Source organism: Rhea americana, unplaced genomic scaffold (genome assembly GCF_003343005.1).
Source record: "Rhea americana isolate MKP2758 unplaced genomic scaffold, rheAme1 scaffold_68, whole genome shotgun sequence".
Lineage (NCBI taxonomy): Eukaryota > Metazoa > Chordata > Aves > Rheiformes > Rheidae > Rhea > Rhea americana.
This window is the reverse complement of record NW_028186845.1, coordinates 2,801,787-2,822,286: the sequence shown is the minus strand read 5'-3', so window position 1 is coordinate 2,822,286 and position 20,500 is coordinate 2,801,787. Positions and strand designations below refer to the sequence as shown.

General features: G+C 41.5%; 1 protein-coding gene across 2 annotated transcripts in view; it reads left to right on the top strand.

The window, feature by feature from the left end:
• TMEM132B (transmembrane protein 132B) overlaps window positions 1-20,500 on the top strand; it is a 255,118-nt gene that overhangs the window by 161,245 nt on the left and 73,373 nt on the right. For both annotated transcript variants that reach the window (XM_085321058.1, XM_085321057.1), the window contains exon 4: window positions 14,271-14,457. In XM_085321058.1, coding sequence (XP_085177184.1) covers window positions 14,271-14,457 — 187 coding nt within the window. The remainder of the gene's footprint in view (window positions 1-14,270; window positions 14,458-20,500) is intronic.

Sequence of the window (20,500 nt, the reverse complement as noted above, 5' to 3'; positions counted from 1 at the left end):
GACCAAATCTTTGTCAAATACTGTGTTTGCCCCACAATACAGGATTCAGGTGCCGCGAACAGCCTCAGCAAGCGGGAGAAAACCCTTTGGATCTGGATATGTTTTGTTGTCGGTGTCAATCGCATCCTTTGCGCTAAGAGAAGTTCAGTTTGTATTTGCAGTCACCGGAGGCTGAGCGCTGGGAGAGCCGGAGCAGGGCAGGAGCGTTTCCAAGGCCACCACCAAGGAGCCAGCAGACCAGAAGGGATGGAAGTCGCGTTCCTCCCCTCGTACGTGTTTGAATTCTTATCAAAGCAGTTTATGAACTGATCTCATTTTCAATTATAACCTGCAGAAGCATTCACATAATTAGATGTGCTGTTGTAATCCTCTTGAAAACAAAATCTGAGCATGCTGCAGCTGACAAATTGAAGTAGTAGGAAACATCTAATATATATTTTAATAAGCAATATGTCTAAAGTCTAGATCTAATGAATTCTGATGGTATCTTGTGGTTTTTTAATTTAACTTGAAGAGGAAGTTTTAAACTTTGAACTTGATCTTCTAGCCAGAATTTATATCTTGATTTTTTTTTTTATTATGGTCCTCCTCAGAAAAAGGAGTTACATTTAGGTCCAAACAGATCTTCATCTTTTTCGCACTGAATCATCCATAAAGCTCACACTGACTTCAGAGAATCTGGTGTCCTGTGTGGTCCTGACTGATGCGTTGAGCATTTACTTAAGGCAGTAATCTAGGCACTTTTTGGTCAAATAACTAATAGATCATACTTCATTATTCTGACCTAAAGAGATGGTACAAGGACCTGGACCCTGAACCAAGAGGTTGTCATTATGGAGTGTCACCAAACGTGCTCTGCAAAAAAAGCCTTCCAAAGCGTGGAGTGGTGGTGGTAGGTAGGGCTCATAGCCCCAYGCAGGTCACCTGTGGCCAGCACGGAGGTGTGCTGCAAAGCAGGAGCAGCCAGCCAGGCTGCACAGGCAGGGGCATCTACCTGGAGACTGCAGGGTTTGCCACCGCTCGGAGAGTCACAGGGGAAGCTGGGACCAAGAGTGCAGACCAGCCTGCAGTGACGTCAGGATCTCAGGGAGAGTTGGGTACAAGCCTTTTTCTATTTCTCTTCTGTGTGGTCTAGGTTCTTTGAGTTTTCTCTGTTTAATAAGTTATGTATTTGAAGTGTTACTGTGATGAAACCTAGCTCTTTGAGTTTTAAAACCTTTTGGTCTTCTTTAGGAAGCTCATTATGAAGAAAAATCCTAGGTAGTGGATGTCGAAGCTCTGGCTGACCCAGGAGCTTGTTATACCTGGTATTAAAAAAAAAAAAAAAAAAAAAAGCACGAGCTTTCTCTCTTCCTTTTGCGGGGTAACATAGTAACTGGAATTTCCTTCTAGCACAGTGAACGACCCTCCCTCTTTGGGTATACCTATTTTGAGCTATTCGTGCTTGCTTTGCATCCCTTCTCTTGAGAGACTCCTGGCTGTTGTGGTTCTCCTTCTAGTGCGAGAGCTGGGCAGAGCTCCTTTGAAAGTCTTACTGAAAATCCTTCAGCAAACAAAACCTTAGCAAAGAGCAACACCTGATTTTCCCTCTGGAGGTGGAATGTGAGGAGGAGAGTGATGAAAGCTGAGAAACAGATGAATTTTGTTCTCCAGAGTATAGTCTTGAATGGCGTTATTTGCAGGGCTGTGAGGTGTTTTGTACTCTATCTTCTTGGTCAGATTAGCTGGGAAACGCAAGTGGACAATTTGAGGACCATGCAGGAAGATGCCAAGATCTACAGGGCCTCTTCTATGGTGGAGTCTCCCTGAGGGCTAATTTAGAATTAAATAATATAGAGACATCTGTTTAACTCCCATCATCTTTTTTTCATCTAGTGTGAAGTGTTGGGCTGCAGCAGCGGGGACCCTAGGCTTACTTTATGGTAGCTTTGTTACCGAGGTATTTCACACTCTGTTCTACGATCAAGTTGCCCTTTGGATTTTTCCCCTCTTATCTACATTCAATAAATAATCTCAAATCGTTGCTATTTAGCAAAAGTAAATGGTTTGGGAAACTGAATTCTCCCGGTTCAGTTGATTCTCCAAAATAAAATGATGAACATATGAGATAATATTCATAAAAGCACCACATTGCTAGGCAGATATTCCCACTGCTGTGTACAAGCTAGACAACATCCTCCTTCACCAGTTTCCTCATTTGATAAATGCCTTGAGCTAATTTCAAAATGTATAGGTTATTTTTAACCATGGTAGCAGAGCCATCTGTATTGTATCTGATGAAGTTCTCTGATAGAGCAAATTGATTTATTTTATCTCCTTAGAAGCTATACTGAGCTTTAGGTTATAAGTAAACCGTCTTGAAGCACATGATGTCATTCAGCTTGAAAGTCTCCAGATAAATTCATACTTGAGGGATTTGTGCTTTTTGTATGAATTTCAGTTGGTGCAGATTGTTATATCTCTTTTCTGTCTCCCTCCATCTTGTGGGATTGCAAGTTCTCTATGGCCAAGACTGTCTTTATATTTTGTGTTTGTAAGAAATAGAGGGCCCAAATCCAAGACTAGTGCTCTCGTATGCTACAGTGATAAAAATACGAACAGGCAATGAAAGCAGAACACAAAATTGACAGCAGGATTTTCAGAAACACACAACTATGTGCCTAAATCCTGCCATTTGCTGTTTTAAAATACAGGGAATTAATGAGGAGCTCATTTCACTTGAGGTATGAGCAGCCCTGGTTACGGCAGTGGCCAGCCTTACGCAATGGCAGGTTTGAACTGCGTTCGGGTTTGAGATCTCCTTGCCTTGCTGCAAGGATTACTGGTGCTCATGATGGTCTGTGGGGAAGACACTCTCAGCAGTAAGAAGAAGAAATGAATCAGATGCTGGGAGAAATACAGTAAATCCTGTCTTAGCTGACTGCGTGTAGGACCAGCAGAAAAGATAGCTTAATTAAGGCAGGGCTTATTAAAGAGGTGGACTGGAATCCTTGTCCCTGTGCTTAGGGATACTTTTTTAGAGTCATTTAAGATAGGAGATGGCGTAATGAGTGCCATGCATGATGCAGATTTCACTGCAATTAAAAGGAAAATGAGCAATGCTTTAATTGAGATCTGAAGATTAAAAGTTAAAARCTCAGTATCTTCTATTACTTATTGTCGGTTAGGAATTATGTTGCATATGTGTAACAAACCGTTGCATTTTAAAAATGGAACAATAAAAAAGCTGCTGTAATTTAAAAGCAGCTAATTTACTAGGAGTACGGTTTGCAGCTCTGTCACTTGCTAATCAGTCTGTTAAACATAATAGCCATTCTTGTCTCGAGGCAGTTAATCATGTTGTGAATGCACTTATCAGTGCATATTAGAAATACAATACAAGACTTTCCGACAGAGGAATGGATGCAATTACTGCAATCAGTGTACATTTAGCTACTGTTTTATCATACCATGTTTTTTTTTCCTTTTTTTTTTTTTTTTTTTTTAGTGACAGATTTTCTCCTAGTAAATATAAAGGACGCACTTGAAAGTGTTGTTAAACTCGACGGAGATGCCCAAATGCAACCTGCAGATATAAATGAGAGATGGCTGCTGGCTGCTTGTACCCTTTGTGGACCCAACAGCGTTGGAAGTTGCTGTCTTAGAGTGTTGTAGTGATGGTTTTTAAAGACTTTGAGCATTGGGGGAAGAGTGCTGAGAATGTACCAGTGGAGGGATGAACTGGGAGGTGGGGAGCTGAAGTTGCTGCATTTGAATTAGGCTAAAGGAACTCGGAGCATATGGATGAACCCTCCCTGCAGTGCTTCCTAATCTAAATCAATAGCAGTGAGGGATCTCAAAGTTTTTGAAAGGGGATATTGAAACAGCATGAAAGCTAATTGCTTCCAGCATGACTACCCGCCAGCAATGGGTGTAAATACAGCTGTCTCGAAGAATGCCAGAACTCAACAAAATCTAAAGATTTCAGCTAAAAATTTTCCAGGGCTGAGCATATTCTTGTAAGGGGAGGAAGAGAGCTGGGAGGGGGGACAGGAGGAGGGAAGGAATTATGAAATCCTGAAAAGATTCAGAAAATAGAGGAATGTAAAGAGGATGATTTTGTAAATTTTTCTTTACATTAACCGCTAATGTTAGGGCTCCAGATATTTTACGCAGTTTAGCATGATTTGCAGCAATTGCAGGAAACTGCCATCCTTTCCTCAAAATCCTTTGATGTGACTTTTTGTTCTTCATGGCAGCTGCTATTTTGCTTAGGTAATGCTTTTAATTGTAGTGAGGAAAATGCAAAAAAGTCGCAAGCCCTGCGACACTCACAGGGGGTGATGAGGGAGTCAGTGTAACGTCACATCCATCCAGCCAGTGTTTWCATCACCTCACAGCGTCTGATTTTAAGGAGGCCCCAGGCAGAGGATGAACTGCAGAAAGAGGCAATGACCCCTGGCAGCGGCCCCGGGGGCAGAGAGGAAGAGGTGCTTACGGGTGGGCTCGGTGCGAAGCGCATGAGCAGAGCCTGGTTCCCTTTACTACCTGCCGAGCACGGTTCTGCTCGGGTCATATCCCGCTCAGACAGCCCCGGTTTGAGAAAATAGGTTTTTCTGATCCTTGCAGACTTTTGTAGACCCCACTGAAAAATGTGCTCAGCTGTTTGAATTGAGGCCAGAGGCAGTAAGTTATCCCTAGKATGGGGATAAGTTGGTGGCAGCCTCCAGCATCACCAAGCTCTGTAACAGTGCTCCTCTGCTCCTCATCAGCAGGGCACCAAAATACGTAGAGCGCAGTTGTGGAGTTTGTCTCCTCTTTTCTTGCGAGAAGCAGCAATTCCCTTGGCAGATCTGCACCCGTCTCCATGGCCTATTGCTGAATTGTGCCGATGTAAATGAGGTTTGGCTGAAATGGTGAAGTCCTCAGTRTGTTAAAACCTTCATTTCCAAGGAAGTTCACTGAAGTTAAGTCCTGGGGGGACATTTTATCATACAAACAAGGGAGGGGAAAGATGGGATAGAACACCACTTCTCCCCTTTCCATTTTTAATTATTCTTTTTCAGAGCCTAAGTGAATTAACCTCACTTATTACTTGCTTATGGCCATATACTCATTTATTCGTGGTACGACCTTAGCTCTGAGCAATATCTCAACAGTCCGTAGTGCATCCCATTAGCTGTCACTGAATTTGAATTCATCATGTGTTGGGAAATCATTGTCTTGCAAGTGTGACAAAATAATGATTACCATTTGAGAAGGTGACCTAGCRGTGCTGTATGGTGACCATTTTGTTGACCTTACTTTCATGCCATTAGAAAATAATTGTGGAATAATTTTAAAAAGAGAAATATTAAATCCACCCCTCTACTTTTTGTCACTTGCAGTTCTAGAACAATTTGGATTCATCTGGGGGACAAAAATAGGCTTTTCATGCAGTAACATTACATTGTAACTACTTGTTATTCTCTCTCCCTTTTAGTTTTATCAGAGGAGATCAAGACTGTAAACTGATCTTGACTAATGAAGGGAGAAGGCACATAAAAGTACTGTAGATGTCTCTTTTCTGTTGATGCTCTAAATGCAGACCCTGATCCAATCCATATTGGTCAACTGGATGAATTAATCTTGTGCTTTAATTAAAACATGGGAAAACTCAGATGCCTATGTTCCAGTTCCACTTTCAGGTTTTTACTTGCTGGTCTGTGAGTATCAACAGTGAGAGGAAAATCTCAACTCAATTTCTTTCATAATTATTGGACTACAAAATAAAATGATTTTATGCACAGCTTATGTCCCAGGGAAGTGAGGGGAGAGAAGGTCCCATTTGTGTTAATGTGCTACACAGATCCCTGCCCTAAGTTCTTTGAGGRTGCTGTCAAGACCATTCTTTTCTTAGCAGAAGTGTGAATTAGCCRCATGATACCCTAGACATAATCTCGCTGTCTGAGACAGATCATAGGTACGTTATGTTCCAAGAAAGCTGAGTCTAATTCATTAGGTGCTTGATCTTGTTTAAATCTGAACAGAATGTAGGAGGAATAAAATAATTCTTGTCCATGTTTCTATTTTGATTTGTTCTTTAATTATTTCATGCAGGTGGTATTATAGTAGTTCATGCAGAGGACTCATGAGCTCTGTGCACTTGTAGCAAGCTCTAGAGAAACAACCTGTTMTTTTAATTTTCCGTTGTCCTTGCTAACTGCTTGGCATTCTGTTATTTACTTGTTTTCACTGTCTGCCCATTAAACAGAGGATTAAGTTCAAGGTGTTGCATTACGGTTTTAAAATCCTCAARTGTAGAGCACCATTTGTCACTGTTCTTGGGTATCCTCTAGCACATTAGGCATGTTCGTGTCACAGTCTGCAGCTTGTCTCCCGTCCTCTCATTCATAAATCCAGTGCGTGGGGAGTTTGCATCTTTAAATCCCCTCTGGTTGAATTTTCTCCCCAGGGAGATCCAGCTGTCAGCCTCAATTGTGATTCTGAAATAAAAACTGCAACTGGGTTGCTAGTAACTTTTTCCTAGGTCTTTTTTCTCTCTCTCTCTCTCTTTTTTTTTTCCTGAGGTGCTTGATGTATATAAATGAGCGTGATCACTTACTGCTAATGACAGGCATGTAGAAACCAAAAGGTGTTAAAAATACCAATGAACCTTTCTGTTGGAATTGTGCTTTGAGTCCTCAGGAYTCCTGCAGGTCACTTTCCCAAGCTCTTTTCTCCAGTTGGGAACCTCTTAAATACAAGATCCAAGCACCTTACATAATCTTCTGAGTTCAGGAGCTATCACTTAGACTCGCTCTTTCTGACACCCACAATAAATTTGGAAGAGGTTTCAGCAGTATATAGGAAAATTAAACTATTGAACGTACCTTCCATTTCATAGTCTGCTAGAGAAGACCAAGACTGTGAATGAAGCACCTTCAGTTACGCTGACCTCGTAGCCACTAACCTAGTCTAGYGATAGAGGAGAAGCTCGATGGGAGATTGGCCTTTTTTCTTCTGCTTAATTACCTGCAGGCAACACATGTCTTTGGCTCTCATGTGGTGGCATTATAGACAGACCAAGAGTCTATCCCATCACTTTGCAGTGTGTCAGCAAGGATTTCCAGCAGGTAACTTCGGGGATGTGTATTCCCTGTCTCCACCACTGACGTCTCCACTGCTCTGGCTGACCCTAGCCATTCATGCTGTTTAATTTGAGTTTAAGTGAAGCGTTTGCCACACTGACTTTGTGTGCAGCATGGCTAAAGGTACCTTTGCCTTGGGTGATAGAGCTGCAGCACAGGCAGTGGTAATGAAGTGTCTCTCAAGGTTGTGTTCTTGTTCTTCTAAAGGTCTTTCGAGAGCCTCTGAAGAGAGGAATTTTTCGTCTGTAAGTTACTGCCTTGCAAAGAAGTTCTTATATCATTGAATTCATTATTTTGAATTTTCAATCATYGTTTGTTTAAAAATCCATCACTACTTTATGGTGCAATTCAGCTGCTTGCACAGCAGTGTGAAAATATACCGTGTGATTATGGCATGTAAATATGTAAAGATTTCTGAATAGCTAAAGAAGAATTATAAGCATCATTTGGACTGTGATATTTATTAGTTGGTTAGAATTCAGCATAAATCTTTCATCATAAAATCTTTTTTTTAAAAAACAAAACAAAACAAAACAAAAATAGCTCCMTCTATATTTGCATCCAACATCAGTTAAGCCCTGGCCCCAACTTCTTATTGGATGCATTTGTTATATTCCCCAGCAAGATGCTTTCTCCTGGCAGAGAAGCTTTATTTTAAGAAATACACAGCACAGCAATAAAGACGTTCTAAATAGTAGTCARAAATATTCCAGTGCAACTGAAATGCTCTTTTAAACCCCAAAGATGGCAGGTAGTTTCAAAAGAGGAAAGTCAAGACAAAGGAATAAATGGAGTCCTAGTGCACAGGGATACATAGTTACCCATGGAGCGCGCTAATTACACCCATATTGAATTTGGTCCTAAAAGTCCTATTTTGTTAAAGGCTAACTAAAATAGTATCTAAGGACTCTATTACCAGAAGAATTTGTGTACACTGTCACTAAGATAGAAGCAAATAAAATAATTGAAGCAATTGTCTCAGTCATCTCCAGGGTTGTCATGATGRTGTTGATAAAATCAAATAAAGCAGAAGTTATTGCAAGTTGTTARTGAGCAGCACAGTTGTGAATTGGCAGTGCAAGAAACTGAAGGGCTTAAAAGGTTTGCTCATTTTCTAGATTTATTGTTTTCAGTTGTGGGAAAATGTTGGCTAAGCAAAAATAACATGAATAATATCTGGTCTTGATGGTGTGTTTTGAACAAAAATAAGATCATCTTCTTTATATGGCTTTTATTGGACTATTAAAAACTGCTGGGTCAATCCATCCATTCTTTATAGGTTTAATAGTTTGACTTTATCCTATATATCCATGTACATAGCGCATGTGTTTGTGAAGAGCAGGGACTCATAGGGAGGTGAAAGAAAACCAAGATCWGGCACCAAGGAGTGGTTTGAGAAAGCCTGTGGTTGGTACAGGTAAACTGGATATTAGAGTTAGGTCCCTACTTGCCAACAGAACAAATTATAATTTTTGATTTTGAAATGCATCAGAGAGGGAAACATAGCAAACTCTATAACCCTGCAGATTTACCTACAACCTGACATCCATCCTGTATCGAATGTGCAGGACTTCTGCCTTAGATTTCTGCGCTGTGCGTGCTGGGGCATGGAGCTGAGCACTAAGGGTGAGCAGGGCTCTTCGGAGGCATTCGTGCCCACGTCTCGCCCCCGACCGTGCAGCAGCCCTTGCAGAACAAAATCTGTGGGGCTGTGCAGTGAGGCCAGTGGTGCTGTGTCATCTGAACACTTTCAAGTTGATGCAGAAGCCTGTGGAAACCAAGTGGACATCCAAGTGGTTTCCCCTCGCTTCCAGGGACRTTGGTCCACGCTGCAGCTCTCGGCAGGGTGCTCGTTAATGTGGGGCTGCAGCCGGGCTCGTCTCCAGTGCTCCCTGGGGCACGGCCCGCTTCTCGGCAAACTAGCCGGGAGAGCAGCGCGGCTGGGCTGCGTCCAAGCTTGTGTGCAGTTTTGTGTCTTGATGTGCCTTTACAGGGTAATGAAACAAAAATATATGCTGGGAGAGAAGAGGTTAGATAGTAGATTTTAACATCTGTTGTCATCGCCAAGTCAGACTTCACGTGTAACACAAGGTACAGAGTTTCACCCCATAACTTGGTCTCCAGTAGATCATGTGCTTGAGTATGGTGTATCTGGTAGAAGACATCCTGGCTTTAAAGGCATTTATCTGCTGTTAGTTCCTGTATCCAATGCCTGCAGTCAGGAAAACAGCAGCTAGCAAAATTTAAGGGCAGAGAATGTGCACATTGTTGTAGCTCAGGAGCTGGATGCTGCTCTGTTAGAAGCTATTGGGTCTGATTTCATTCTTCTTTGACTGCTGGGATCTTAATTTCTTCAGGGGCAGGACCTTTAATCTGGATCTTTTTCCCAAGAGGTCTTAACCACCTGCTACTTCATTTCACTTCAGCAGGAAATTAGGGTTTTGAACATTTCCAAAAGTCTGCTCTTGTGTTTGCTCTTCAGTAAACTATACTTATGAAATTAATGCCCTTGAGATCAAAGGAATGAGATCTATATTACTGAAATATTATATAAACTAATGTACCTTGCTTATAGAATCATGTTCTCATTGAACTCGGTGAAAATTCATCAAGGAGAGTAAAAATTGACCATTATTAGCCTTGAAAAGATAGATTCTCAAGCAACACGGCATCAGATATTTTATTATTTTTCRATTACCTAGTGTCTGCTCCATTTTTTAGGAGTTTTGTTTACACTGCTGTGTGTCTCATAAACAGATTGCCAGTTACTGAAAACGTTATTTCGTGAATGAATGAAACTCATGATTTCCTGTAATAGCYAACTGCACTAATAGGAGGTTCTGACTTTTATCAAGTAAATTGTCGATGAACCGGCGGTGCGAGCCAGCCAGCCCTCCACCCCAGCTGACTGCCKGCAAAGCGGGCTTCGCTGTCGTCCTTCACTGTGGCATTCTGCACGTTTCATCCTCTCCGCAAATGCACGGCAGAGGCTCTGCAGTTTGGTTAGCGAGGGAGATCTACCTTAATAGCTAACAATAGTCATTTGTTTATTTGAGTTAACTCCTAACTATTTAATCTGTCACTGCCATCATAGCATCAATCACTGTGTATCACTCCAATACGTAATTTACTAATTCCATGTTTTGTGTAGACAGAAGCTAAGAATAAATTTAATTCAGTAATATTTCATTGCCAAGTGATTTTCTAGTGCTTACTAAAACTTCTAACATTAGAGCTATGGTGGATGTTCACAGTAATCTGCAAGTCTGAAAACAGCCTGTGCAGTTCAATATTAATACTTCGTAAAGTAATAAATGTAGAGAAACAAAGTCCAACACTGGATTTTTTACATTCAGATTTAAAATATAGATGTTCTTCCTGTTGTTTTGCATACACTGGCAGATTAAGGGAAAAAATCAATCAGAATGTATGTAACAAAGTAACATGATAGCATTCAGTGACAGCATGAGTCTTTAAAAAGCCTCTGAATACAGTAAYGGAGGAGCTCTCATTGGCTCCCAAGGTGTTTAGGAGCACTTGAAGCTGTGCAAAAATCTCAGAGTTTGGGGTTCTTCTAGCACCTAGCAGAGGCAGTATCGTGAAAATATGCAGTTAGCATTGCAAATTGTGATTTGAAGAGGAAGGCCTACTTGCTGGAATTTGTGAGAGGAAATAAATCTAAGCCCRTGGTTTCTTTTTCTCCTCTCACCAGAAAGAAAAATGTCTAATGAATGTCTCATGTCTGAAACATTGGGCTGGATTCATCAAAGGGAGTTAGTAATTACCAAATTGAGAGAATCATGAAGCGCTTTTCTAAATTTGAAAGGCTCATCAAGAATAGATCAGGAGCAGGCAAAATTAATAGTTATGAACTCATTTCCATAGAAATGGACTTATTAGCAAGCATGCCAGCTGCCTAAAATTATAAGGTCTTTTCCTTATGCTTGCAGGAAATAATCTTTTTTTATAAAAGTAATTTTGACTTCTTATTTTTTATTGCTCTTCTAAACTAGGGTTTGGCAAAGTCCTTCTAAACTACTTAAAGACTTTATTGGACAACAAAAAGTATGTAACTAAAAAGAGAAGAAAGATTTGGAAAGGAGAAACACTTTGCAGTCCTTAGATTCCATCTGAGTCTTCTCAATAGTGCAAACTTACTTAAGATAAAAAAGGAGTAAGTCTCAAGAAAAAACTTAAAAATCTTTATAGGATAAAGTTTGCTTTAGTGGGATTTAATGGCTGATAACAGCGTGAGTTACAGTCGTCATCCTATCTGCCTGTGGGTGTTCCGCTTGTAGCATTTTGTCTTTACCAGACACTTACAGATCATCACTGACCACAAAGACCCACATATTAGCCATAAGCTACATATCAGACCAGGGAAAAGCTGAAGATTCGTTATCCTGGGGCAGAACGACTGTTTAAATAGAAGGGGATGTAGTGGAAAGCTGCAGAGCCAAGAAAGAAATTCAGAGCCAAGTACAGTGACGTGGAGTCAGCAACTGATGGACGTGACATAAGTAAATGCTACCTTTAGGTTCTTGATTCTGACTTGATTTTCCTCTGTTTTTATTTTGGCAACTTTCATCAATTCCCATGGAAAAGGTGGTTGTTTCCCAAACTCTAATATAAAGGATGGTTAATGTGTTGTAAGACTTACGAATATAGTATCAGTGTTCCTGCTGAAAGAGAAGTCTCTGTAGGATAAGAGGTGCAGTGGCCAGTAGAAAGGCTCTAGTCTGAGGAAGAAAAAAAAATCACTTTTTAAGTGTTATCATGGATTCGTTACCGCTGTAACCTGGGTAAGGACTCGGAACAAAAGTGGGTTAGTCCGTGGGGTACTCTGTGTCCCAGATACTGTGACTCTTGGCATTGCTCGAAGGCTGAAGCTTTGTCCTAAAGAGGAAAAAAGGAGACCATAGTTTTAGAGAGAATTCAGTGTCCTGCKGTTCTGAAGGTGACTGGGGGGCCTGCTGGTGGATAAAGTATTCCAGAAAGTCGGATGCTTGTTTGTTAAAGCTATATGCTCAGGCGAGAAACTCCAAAAATGAGAAGCTGATTAGAATACAGTAAGCCCAGCTCTTTCACCGAAACTCCAAACGAAAAGAAATAGATCCTTCTTTAATCAGTGCCGGTGTCCAGTSGTATATGATACATGACTTACCTGACACACTGTTTAAGTGACGAACCTAAAGCAAACTCACCCGTTGGAGATTTTGTTCAGAGTTTGAAATTACTCCTGAGCGTTTGTGCGTGGCAACTGCTGACTTTAACAGAYTGAAGCTGAGCTGCAGATCCAAACATACCTTGATGGGTCTAAGATCCAAATGCATAGTTAGTGTAAAGCTTGTCTCTGAATTTTATTGCTGTGTTGTGAGCGAATTCATTTGATAATTAGATAAAACAAGCCACCAGAAGAGATGAATGGAAGACGATGAAATTGAGTACTCCACTACGATGCCCACAGTGGTCATGTTTTTTTTACAGAAATTGTCTAATTACAGCCCTAGTATTGTGCAATAAAATTTGTCTTAAAGAGTTTTTGCTGATTGTCTGCTTGGCCATCCAAAAGATGCATTAATAGCTTCTGGTTTTGCCTGAAGGTGGATATAATCTTCTGTTAGCATGGAAAATATTTATCCTCCAGGCATGGGAGCATATGTTTGCGTTGTTTGTTGTCAGAAAGAAAACATGAAAATCAATAATTCTTGCTCTGATTTTTTTCCTTTACAATGTGCCTTCAAAAACATATGGCAAAAAACAGATTCTGCCTCTGTGGGAAGAGAAAAGGATGTTTAAGTCTGTTCTTTGCAGTGGCAGACTAAAACTGCCTAAAAGCAGAGCTCTTGGTGTCACTGCTTTAGGGTATGGGCACACGAATAACGTACCACGGGACGCGAGAGAGTGTGAAATTACAGAGGGTCACGCTCAGTGCCTGGGTGCTCAGGGCACGTGCTACCTTGGGCACGCAATAACAGCCCATTCAAGTTGTTACAGAACGGCTAACGTGCTGCAAGTTCAGGTTTTAACCTATTTTATGAGCATGTGCACTGAAACTTGAGTAGCAGCGATCAYGTCAGCTGTCTTTTGATGTAAAAAGATTAAGCAATTGAGTCGGCAGCCAGGTTAGCGGCCTTTTCCAGCTGTTCCCTCTGCCTGTTTTGTAAGGTGCATCAGGTCCCCACACTGATGTGTCTGTCTGAAAAATGGGGCAGGAACTTGCGTGCTGCTTTGTAAAGAACTCTAATTGTTGTGGAAGAGAAGCACTGGATGAGCAAAAGTTTGCTTTCTGAATAGGTCTCAGCTGTGGATATGCTGGGTGCTGTTGGGTAAATCTTGGTGTCTGTTTTCTGCTCTGTAACTTGAAGATAAGAATACCTGTCTTTCTAACCTGAGGATTAATTATTAATATTTACGTAGTGTTGGACTGGAGGAGGGTGCTAAGTGTTGTTAACAAAAGACACAGAAGTAATTTGTAAATACAGCTCTGAATGCTATGCATTTACATCCATTCCTTTACCTTTAAATTTTTATTGCTAGATGAAAAATATATAATGATCACCATACAATTGCAAGTTCACATCACTGATGGGAAGAATATTTTTATGAATTGAAAATGAAGATAATCTACCACACACACACACACATTTTTTGGTCATGTATAATTTGTGCAAATCCTTTTTTTTCCCCACAAAGGTAAAGACAAGTTTGAGTTTGAAAGACTTCCCACWCCCACTGCCCCAAGAGCTCATTTCTGATACAGCATAAGGAATGGCCAAGTATTGTGTAGTTTCAGTATTCATCAGTATTCGCAGCAACAAAATTATAATAATGCTATATTAAATAATACAGCAACATCTGTGCAAACCACATCCCAAGGTTTGCAGCTTATTCTGTAAGCTCACAGTGATTACATAGAATGAATGCCTGAGTTTAATGCCTGCGTTTCAGGAAACTAAAAGATGTACTGTCGTGTTATCTATAAAGTATAGCTGTCGACCAATGCATAATTTGATTTAGGTTTTTGCTAGTATCTTGAAGTCTACATATTGAATTTAATGGTAATTCTTGTGTTGAAAAGAAGAATCAAAATGTATTTTGTTATTGACATCCTGCAGATTTTTCATTTATGTGAAATTTTGTTTTTGCTTTTTTATCCAGAGCAAACATCTCCTCCTATGAGATCCTGCAGATGGACTTTGAGATCGACAACAGTAGCAGCCTGACAGGGGCCCAGCAAATTACCTGGCAGGTGGAATACCCTCGAGATGACTCCGTAAGCGAACTAGTAGTCTCAGAGATCTTTGTCAGCCGAACTATGTTTGTGGGAATAGTGCCTCTTGCAATGGTAAGAACCTGCTGCTGCTTCTTTTTGCTAAATGTTTCCTTTGCTTCTTGTTAGTATTCAAGGAAATGTGAGCCATTTTATTACGTGCTACTTCCTATGCACCTGCTGCAAGTGATTTAAATGCAAAAAATACATTTCAATAATATTTTATTTACCTGATATGCCATAATGGCTCCTTGGAAACCATTTGAGTCTTTTGTGTAAATCCTTTACCATTTGTGGATTATTGGCCTGGTACATGGTTATAGCTCCTCTGGAGCCATTGTCTTCTGGCGTACTGATGCGACTGCCATGCATGTGCTCTAAGGGTAAATGTTGCAATTAGTTGGGACATTTTCATTGAAATAAATTAGCRTGCATGTATGGGAACCTTCATTGCTAAACCAAACAACAGGACTGTTTTCTGCTTTGTTTTTCCCCAAAGTGCCCACGTGCACTTGCCTATCACAGTTTAGTGAGCTGCAAAGTGTCGTTTTGATAAAAGGTTCATCTGGAGTTATAGCGAAGGGATGAAATACTGGCTGAAGACTTAGATGTAGGCTGTAATTTTCTATTCAGGGTTTAATGTATCCTTGTGCAGAAAGCTTGAAGCTGACGGTTTGTATGAAAAATGCAAATACAGCTTTCCTTAGGGAGAATCTTTGGGCTACCTTTGGGCCGGATGGACCTTTCAGTACTAGAGGTTTAGGCTGACACAACTTCTGTGAATTCTTTGGGGATATTCTGGTATAAAACTAGAGTAACTGCTGTAGCTATGTGAATTTGATCCAGACATGTCTAAGTGTTAATCGTTTTTCTCTCATCTCCCCCTCTTGCTTTTTTTTTTTTTTAAAAAAAAAACTAAAAATAAGATTTGAGTGCCTGGATGTTACACCAGTTCCCTGAGAAACACTGTGGCCATGTTTGTTTGCTTTCTCATGAATGTTATGTGCTGGTTATCTTTCTATTCTACCATACAACCAACAAATACTGGCATTTTCCTCTGCRCAACCACTACCTTCTCTTGCTAGGACAGCAGCAAAGATGCTTGTAAAGATAAACAAGGCCTAAATGAGTCTTATTTCAGTTCCCACTGCCAAAGCCTACACTTACTGGCTGCCCAATGATAGTGATATACTCAGCAACAGAAGAGAGATTATATGGGGAAAAGTCTATAGAGTATTTTTTTTCTAGTGCTCTTTTTGAATGTGTAAGCAGTCAGTGTGGCCAGAGGAGATGGGAAAAAAACTAATCATGTAGATCGAATAGTATCAAATAGTAATGGTGAATCAAACTAATAGTGACAGGAAGCGGTGCGTGACCTGACTTGCACGTAGCACTGCCCGTTTCAAAGGYTAGCATGGAGTTCGGGCCCTGCAGAGCACGACAGGTATAAAAGAAAGCAAGTCCAACCCAAAAGCCCATTGCAGATATTGGATCAGAGCTTTGCTGTTGTCTCTGCCAGAGGCTAACTTCATGTCTTTGCAGTTATGGCAGCTATTGGCCACGTAAACTGTCTCTAAACATCCTTGGACAAAACCTGATTCTGAATTTGAGGTGGAGTTAATCTAATCTCTTGACACTTCATCATAATAAACTAACTGCAGAGGAAAGAAAAAATGCTTCTTTTATACATTTTTTTATCTCCCTTTGGAACATTTTAAATGCTGTGTCACRAGGCCTCAGTTTATAGGTGAGGGTCTCGGCGGTTATTACCTTGCTGCTGCACGTGAGCATCCTTGACTGGCTTGGCCCTAGGCTGATAGCAGAGCTGAAGACAGCAGCAGCGAGAACAACAGCTTGCGTTTGCATTCCTTCCCCTCGTGCCAGTTTGTTGTGCTGCCTCATGTAGCAGTTGCTGCGTAGTGCAGGTCCTGCACTGTGTTGCTCGGCCTGGAGCAAAATAATTCCTGCRTGCGTCGTCCCGTGTTCAGTGAAAGGTGTTCCTGACCGAACTAAATGYATTTTAACTTTCCTCTCCGAGATCTGCCTGGCGTGCTAGTAAGGCGGTCTCCCTCCGAGCGCATGTGGTTATGTTAAAAAGAGAGTTTTGTCGTCTCCTTTGTTCTCCCTAAGAGCTCTACAAAAGGGGCCGGAAACCATTAAGTTTCCATGTCTTTGCTCTTTCACTGAACATAAATCATTTGTTGTTCCTTCTCATTGTGTCCACTGTTTTAATGTAAGCATTGAATATTTATGGATGAAAACTTATGTTTTCTTGGAGAGTTTAAGGTATGAGGGCAAACTCTGGTCCTTGATATRCAAGAGTGAGTATTTTGATGGGTTTACCAAAATCTCATGTCTGTTCAGTGCTAATGACAGCCACAGTTGAATGAAGAAGTGCAGTGTGGTGTTCTTGTATCCCAGCATGGGTATGGCATAAAGCTGAACAGGAGAGATTTCTTTCCAGTAAGAAGATTGAGGTGGATTCTTTAGTAGTTTATATTCTCGCTGGAAGAGAAATTCAGTGTGAAATCCTGCAAAATATTTGTGACTTTCATTAAGAGATTTAAGCTGAACTTAAACTTGCGGATCTCTTTCAGTAGGCTACTTTGGTTCTTTAATTATACAGACATTCTCTCCCATATGGTTTGGAATATCTGTTTTTTGCTGTATTTGACCATGAGTTCCTCTTTAGGTTTCCCATGCTGCTCTTCTAAACAAACAGTAGAAAACAGAAAGAGCCCCCATATAATTTATTCTGTCATTGTGTTGTGGTTATTCTTGAGATAGTGATGGGAACATTTTCCTCACTACTAACTTGTTTTTTCCCTTGTAAATAAAGAAGGTGTGGTAGACTGCATGGAAACATTTGAATAATAGTCTGATGAAAAGAGCTGATTTCTTGCTTCAGTGGGTTTATGAAGCTTTTAACATCAAATCTGATGTTCGTAACATTTACATTTTGTAGCAAGCTTGAAAGGCATTTTGATTTTTTTTATTTTTTTGCTGGTGTGTGTCTTTAAGTAAAGATAGCTGATTTCTGCATGTTATGTAACAAGAAAATAGCTATTTATTAGCAATCTTGCTATAATGAACTAATATAGCAGCTTTTTTTCTGGCTAGTGTTTTGGTATCGAATCAGCAGCGCATTAATAAGCGCTGTTTTGAGATGCGCAGAAGGAAGCAGGGCCAGGGAGGGGCTGCAGGTTGAACGCTGCCCAGGGCACCCCCGGTCAGCTGGGCTCTCAGGTGAGCTCATCTGACATACACTCAGTGAAAGAACATCATGGTAAGCTGTGGAGAAAAAGGAACGGAACTTTTAAAGCCTTAAGAACATTAGGAAGTGACTGGAAACTTCTTAACTTGTAAGAAAGGACCTGATTCTCTAGGGAGTTAAATGCAAATCCCCAACAAGGAGAAATGGCATTACTTGGGAACTTCGTCTCCAAACCTTAAAAACCAACTTTGTTTGAAATCCACAGAAAGTTCTGATATAATTTATAGCAGAAATAAAGCATTAAGATTTGGAGTGTGAATTGATTAATGGGAAGTTCAGGAAAAACATTAATGCTTCCAGAGGATGGATGCTGTTTTTTTGACTCATGATGTTCCTGGGCTGTTGTTCAAGTAAATTTAACTAAAAGGATATGATGAATGCAGCCCAATCAAACTCCACACTCCCAGACCGTCTTAATTTTTTAAATCCAATAAATGTTAGTCTACCTATATCCATTTTTCTTCTGGATAGCCTTTGGATATCTAGATGGATTTCCGTGTTTACCTCCATCGTAGAGAAGTTTGAAAGTGTCTGGCAGAATCATTTATTTTAAAATACATCTTACTAGTTTAAATGCAAAAAATTGTTCATTCTAGCATACACAATTAGATTAGAAATATTTAGTGTAACAAAACCAACTGTTTTTGGCTTTATTCTATGTAACTGGTAAGTGTTAAAATGCTGTGGATTTTTTTTTGTTTGTTTGTTTTGGTGGAGGGGAGGAGGTTTGGAAGAAGAGACTAAAATATAATCTTGGAGTATTGGGAACTGTCCCAAACTAAATATTTAAATAAATAAAACATTTTAGCTAGTCGGCACGGATTCAGTAAGGGGAAATCCTGCTTAACCAATCTGATAGCCTTCTCTGATGGAATGACTGACTGGGTAGATGAGGGGAGAGCAGTGGACATTGTGTACCTTGACTTCAGCAAGGCTTTTGGCACTGTCTCCCATAGCATCCTCGTAGGCAAGATCAGGAAATGTGGGTTAGATGAGCAGACAGCAAGGTGGATTGAGAACTCACTCAATGGTAGAGCTCAGGGAGCTGTGATCAGCAGCACGGAGTCTAGTTGGAGTCCTATAGCTAGTGGCGTCCCACAGGGCTCAGTCCTGGGGCTGGTCTTGTTCAACTTATTCATCAATGACCTGGACGAGGGGACAGAGTGCCTCCTCACCGAGTCTGCTGATGATACCAAGCTAGGAGGAGTGGCTGATACACCTGAGGGCTGTGCTGCTATTCAGAGAGACCTGGACAGGCTGGAGAGCTGGGCGGAGAGGAACCTCACGAGGTTCAACAAGGGCAAGTGCAGAGTCCTGCACCTAGGGAAAAATAACCCTAGGCACCAGGACAAGCTGGGGGCTGTCCTGCTGGAGAGCAGCTCTGCAGAGAAGGACCTCAGAGTGCTGGTGACCATAAGCCAGCAATGTGCCCTTGTGGCCAAGAAAGCCAATGATATCCTGGTCTGCATTAGGAAGTGTTGCCAGCAGGTCGAGGGAGGTGATCCTGCCCCTCTACTCGGCCTTGGTGAGGCCTCATCTCGAGCACCGCRTCCAGTTCTGGGCTCCCCAGTACAAGAGAGACATGGAGCTACTGGAGAGAGTCCAGCATAAGGCTATGAAGATGATCAGAGGGCTGGAGCATCTGCCCTGAGAGGAACGGCTGCGAGAGCTGGGCCTCTTCAGCCTGGGGAAGAGAAGACTGAGGGGGGGATCTTATCAATGTCTACCAGTACCTGAAGGGAGGGTGTCAAGTGGATGAGACTTGATTCTTTTCAGTGGTGCCCAGGAACAAGACAAGAGGCGCAATGGGCATGAACTGAACCACAGGAAGGAAAAACTTCTTTACTGTGAGAGTGACAGGGCACTGGAACAGGTTGCCCAGAGAGGTTGTGGAATCTCCTTCATGGAGGTATTCAAAACCCACCTGGACACAATCCTGTCCAATGAGCTGTAGGTGACCCTGCTGAGCAGCGGGGTTGGAGTAGATGATCTCTAGAGGTCCCTTCCAACCTCAACTGCTGTGTGATTCTTTGATTCTGTGTGTAATGAGAGAAAACCAAGCAAAATTTTTACTGGAAAGAAGTCCGCTTTCTGCATCATCTGATGCAGTTCTCCCCAAATCCTTAAATTCCTTCTAATTGAAACATCTAGTTTAACAACTCCATAGGAATTTCCAAAGGAACTCCATTTGGTTTGAGACAGCCCAGTCTGATAATTTAGGATTTGCTTTTTGGACGTCGTACCTCCACTTCTTGAAGGGCTGTGCACACACYGTACGCAGGGGGAAGGCGCACAGAGAGGATGCAGTGCGAATGCAGACCATCCCTGGCTGACCTGGCAAAGGAAAAGAGAAAATATCGAGGTGGGTGATCACAATCGCCTGTAACCTACACTCGTCTCAGGAGCTGATTTGGATGACAGCTGTGATAACCCCACTGCTGCTTTAAAGGATCGACTCTGTATGGAGTTGTTCTTATGTCTGTGCCTGTAAATCAGATGCCTGCTGAGAGGCTTCAGCCCTCGAGCTCTTTTTATAGAGAAACGTAGTGGGGAATGCTCTAGTTAAGCTATACTGTCATTTCCATCGTTCCCGACCGCTGAGAAGAGCGTGGAAAAGGAAGCGGCGTTCTGCGTGCCGTACAGCCAAAGCCTTATGGGAAAAAGCAAAAGCATTCGGTTTTATTTGAGGAATATTTTGAGATAGGAAAGGACATAAGAGGACCAACTGTACCTTGCAGCCTGCGCCTGTCCCTGTCCCGCCCCGTGTCTCCCCTCTCCCCCTAAAATAGTCCCCAGGTTTTGTCCGACCCAAGCACAGGCTTGTTTCCTCTTAGCAGGTGACAA